The 5,053-nt window shown below is 41.7% G+C and overlaps 1 protein-coding gene across 1 annotated transcript; it reads left to right on the plus strand.

Annotated features, from left to right (window-relative positions):
* Positions 1-62: 62 nt before the first annotated feature.
* LOC101850387 lies at positions 63-4,973 on the plus strand (the record flags this gene model as incomplete). Its single annotated transcript, XM_005112780.3, is given in 2 exon segments — positions 63-141; positions 3,491-4,973. Coding segments are annotated over 2 exon segments (1,257 nt in total). The 3' UTR covers positions 4,705-4,973.
* Positions 4,974-5,053: the final 80 nt, after the last annotated feature.

Genomic DNA, 5,053 nt, shown 5'->3' on the forward strand with positions numbered 1-5,053 from the left:
AGAGAGAGAGAGAGAGAGAGAGAGAGAGCATTAATTAACTTACTTTCCTTTTCCTCCCATAGTCTACACACGAGACTTGCACAACACGAAACACGATCATGACGTCAAAGGAAACAGACATGGTCCCAGGAGCAGACTCAGGTCGGTGTACCCGTGGACATTGGAGAGAGAGAGAAAGAGAGAGAAAGAGAGAGAAAGAGAAAGAGAGAGGGGGAGACATAGAAAGAGAGAGAGATAGAGAGAGAGGGAGAGAGACAGAGAGAGAGAAGAGAGAGAAAGAGAGAGAGAGTGAGATACAGAGAGAGAGGGGGAGGGAGAGAGAGAGTTATTTATGCAAATTTTTATATTTCACGAGTGTGATAGGCCATCAGCTTATTTCTCGTGTGAAAAGGAAATATAAGCTGATGGCCTATCACACACGTGAAATTAAAAAAAAAGTGGTTAAATTACTCCGCGAACTATGTACTCCTTCTAACCTTCTGTAAACAAAGTACAGACTATAATTACACTATTCCTAGATCGTGCAATGTTATGGCAGTCGCTCTTAGCCCTCTTTAAAAACCTCTTTGCGAAACGCACCCCCCCCCTTTCAGGGCCGTGCTACTGACTGAAGCTGTCTTAGCCCATTCCCAAAAAGGGATATTAACATGTTCTTATGCACAGTAGAATTGCAAATTGGCTGCTTCATCAATTATTTCATGCTCATAACTGTGCCTGAACTGCTTACGTGGAACTGCTGGGTTTTTTTCATTCTTAATCCTTACTACCGTTGTTTTTCCTCTACTTTTTTATATGTTTGTCACTCTCTTGTGACCCACTATTTCCGGGGTGCCTTGGTAGTCGAAGCAGACTTTGTGCTGTTGAAGTTGAAGCTAGAGAGGTGAGCAGAGTAAGTCTGATTGCCTGTGTGGTCTTCTCTGTTGACATCCACCCCTTGGCGCCCATATTATAATAATAATAATAATAGATAGATAGCATTTGTATAGCGCATATCCCCGCTCAACAGCAGGCTCTATGCGCTTTACACTATATTATTACCCTAGCAGACCATAGAACATCCCGAAACATTCTCAGCTTCCTGGGAAGCATACAGTGCAAGCAGCCGATTAAGCGCTCAAACACTACCAAACTGACAAGATCTTTCGCTGTCTATAGCCGGGTACCCATTCCCACCTGGGTGAAGTGAGGAAATTCGTGTAAAGTGCCTTTCCCAAGGACACAACGTCGGGCCCTTGACGGGATTCGAACCAACGACCTTACGGTTGCGAGTCCGAGAGCCTAACCACTAGGCCACCGACGCCACTAATGCATTATGACCTTATGCATCTGTGAGCGCCGTAAAACCTTACTTTAAGTCAAAGATCTGTACATAGATTGTTTTAGTGCAATGCTAGCAAGTCCAGATTTTATGCTCGCTAGCGACTCCCTGCCTTTGATTAGTTTTGGTTACAAAGTTTAAAATCAAAGTATCTCTAGTTTCACCATGACAACATGTCATGTCATTCATGTATAAATGTATAAATGCAGTTTCTGGATTTTTCAACTGTAGAATCATAGATTTTTATGCTTGCTTTGCCTATGCTTTTATTATTATTGTTTAGTTTGGGGTTTATTTCAAGGAGGGAGACATACGGATAGCATAACGTGTAAATTAGCGTGGCTAAAAACAAAGGAAAACTATCCAGATTTTTCCAATCCTCTCTCTGAGTATGACGGGTATGAAAATTTTGTTATCATGTAAGACTCTCGAATGGATCCTCTTGTCCAACTGGTTGGTCATTTGAACTTTACTGGTCCGGATCTACTTCGCCAGCTGGTATCAGTATGGTATAAAAATATTTTATTACATGCGTTGTGGTGGTAGATCATGATTTATCCTACGAATGAAATTGCCAAGTTGTAATCACGAGTTTCAACGCGAAATAACCACAAACAAAGCAATAACAAGGTAAACATTGGCAAGGCAAGCACAACACGCACGGTTCAAAAGTTGAACAATTAAGAAACTGCATTTTTATACAATACTTGGAGTTGTTTTAGCTTTGCACTTCCGGTGAAATATATCCAATACAGGCTAAACTGATAGCCCATTATAAACATTTGTATAGTTATCTATTATCTATTTGTGGTGGCCGAATTTTGCTATTCAAAAGGCTTTTTAATGGCTGCATCGATCGACATGCGGTTTTCGCCAAAAGATTCTTTAAAATATTCTCCAGAGCATGACGCCCTTCGTTTTTTCAGATTAGAGACAGTTTTGCTGCAAAAAACTAAATTTCTTTATTTCGCTGATCGCGTTTGTAGGCCGACGCTTCAGTCTTTGTAATTTTAGAAAATCCGGAAGTGATATTTCTCGAGGCGCATTTTGTTTTGAGAGTATAGATCTAGACCTTATAATTCTCTCAAGATTTATTGTCCCATTCCAGTAGAGTGTAAATATAGTAGGCCAATGACTTTTAGTTGATATTAAAGCACCGATCATTCCTTTCATCGAAAGGGGGCCCAGCTTGTATTCTATATTCGCCTTCTAGCCTTTTGTAAGCAAAAACTTGAATCATAATATTCCGAAACCGTGCAATGTTGTGGTAGCGTCTTTTTGCCCTCTGTAAATGCTTCGCTGCAAAGCCCGCACACTAAAGCGGCCAAATGAGGTGCCAAATGCCACTACGAGTCTCCCAATGTCCATAGTATGATAAAGAGTAGGCACAGCTCTTTACATTGCCCTTAAGTTTGTTTCAAATTGATTCAAATGATGTGCACCATAGTGAACCGGGATTACGTCAGAGTGCGCCGATGTATATCAGGGCAATGCTAGCAAGTCTTGGCCTATGCTAATCTAGCAAACGACTCCCAGCCTTCGGATTGTTTTGGTTGCAAAGTTTGAACTAAAAAGTTATCTTTATTCTCACGGCAACATGTCATATAAATAATTTATTACTTGAGTTTTGGTGGTAGACCATGATTTATCCTACGAGTGAAATTGCCAAGTTGTAATCACGAGTGTTTAACATTCAGGTTAACTTTAAGAACGTTACAGAATCGGCATATTATAATATACGTATTGCATTCATGTATCAAATTATGCTCACACGACCTTATAGTAGTGAGCGCCGTACGACTGTTACCAGACAAAGAAGCATGGATAGGCTAGACAGCATAGAATAAAGGGATGTGGGGTGGGGGGAGGGGGGGGTGACCATCCATTGAGCTCTCAAATTTTCTGCAACAGTAGTTTGCGATTTTGGCTCTGTTATTAGCCAATTTAAACAAAAAGAATAATTTCATCGAAAGCCTCCTTTTGTTGACAAGTGTTCATTTGTTTTTTATATTAAGAGCAATGGTTGTTGAAAGGATAAGTGGCGAAACGGCTCATTTTCGGATACTCGCTTCCCCCTGCCACCCCGTCCTTTTTTTCAAGTGGCTATGCCATCTACTCATTAACAAAACAAAGCAAAAACCTTATTGCGTTTCGTCATCTCCTCTTCTCCAGGATTAAACCGCCGGGAAAGTCTCCTGATGAACGTTCAGGAAAAATTGATCCTGCAAGATGCCAAGTTGGATGGCTTTGCCAAAATGGAGCGGCGACTGATTGATCGACTGGACGAGGAGAAAGAATATTTGCGAGACAGACTGCATGCGTCGATGATACTTATTATTGAGCGGCTAGATAAACTTGATCAACATCATCAGCGCTCAGACCAGCAAAGTGGAAACGTCAGAGATGCCACGGCTCGTCACGTACAACATATTTCTACAGACCACCAGCTGAAATCCGCAGAGACAGCGACGGTGTCTGAGGGCATGAATAATAATGTAGCATTTGAAGGAAAACTGATAGAAATTCAGGAACATTTGTCAAAGCAGATGACTTCTGGTTTTGACATGCTGCGAGAGGAAACGATTCAAGAACTCGAGAAAGAGAAACAGCAAATGCGGGAGGAGAAAAATTTCATGATGACACAGCTGTCCAAGGCTATGGGCGATATTCTGGGACGGCTCCCAGACAAACAAGCAAACGCAAATCCTATTTCAGTCAGCGACCCTTTCAGCTTTGACCTAGAATCGACAGTGAAACCCGACTATGATGAGCTGATGAAGGCAGTAGAGACGACACGAGAAGAGATCAAAACCGAACTTGGTACGCTCCAAGGAACAGTTGTGAAGGAGCTGCACAGGAATGTAATGGAAGCAAGCTACGATCTGATAAACATGATCGAGAAAGAAGCTCAACTAACACGGGAGAGCTCACGCTGGACAGGTGTCGAGTACAGACCTAAGTACGAATTCTACTTCAATATAAAACGGTTTAAACAGCGAGTCGGGTCAGGTACAGACGTTTTCAGCTGTCCCTGGTATATCGCTCAGTTTGATTCCTGCCTCAAGGGATCAGTGGATTTCAATGCAGATGGGACGATTGGCATTTGGTTACTTTACGGCCGGTATCCTAAGGTCGTGGGCTTGACGCCAAAAAAGAAGAAGCAATTCAAGTACAAAATCATGCTGGTTGATATGGACGACGAGACGAAACAAAAAACTTTGAAAGACGACACTGACGTGAATTTTGATGAGACAAGTCAAAGTGCAGGCTATGGGAGTCAGGGGTACGAGGTTGGGAACTATTCTTGTGCAGAACTTCAGCAAGAAGGGTTTGTGGAAGGAGATACGTTGGTGCTGAAGTACGAGATCACTGCAGTGAATAAATAATATTTAAGTTCGAAAGTTGCATTATTTCGTCGGTGCGTTTGTTATGTTAGATTGTTGGTTCATTTCTGTTTAAGTTCGAGGAAGGCTGGATAAACCGAGCTGTAAACAGAATGTTTGTTGACATTTGGAACAGCACAGAAAACAAGCCCCACATGTTTCTACCTGTAGCAAGAAGTTGTTCCTGGACTGATTTTCCTTCCTTGTTAGTTTTGAACGAGCTACCATTGTTTTAAGATAAATACGCGCATGTGACTGATCCTTCAGTGGCACAAATTGGTGTTTTCATCTCTTTCTAGTTCTCTGGCTCGAAATATAACATTTTGGCCAGCATTATATTATTAATCTCTCC

Source organism: Aplysia californica, unplaced genomic scaffold (genome assembly GCF_000002075.1).
Source record: "Aplysia californica isolate F4 #8 unplaced genomic scaffold, AplCal3.0 scaffold01405, whole genome shotgun sequence".
Classification (NCBI taxonomy): Eukaryota; Metazoa; Mollusca; class Gastropoda; order Aplysiida; family Aplysiidae; genus Aplysia; species Aplysia californica.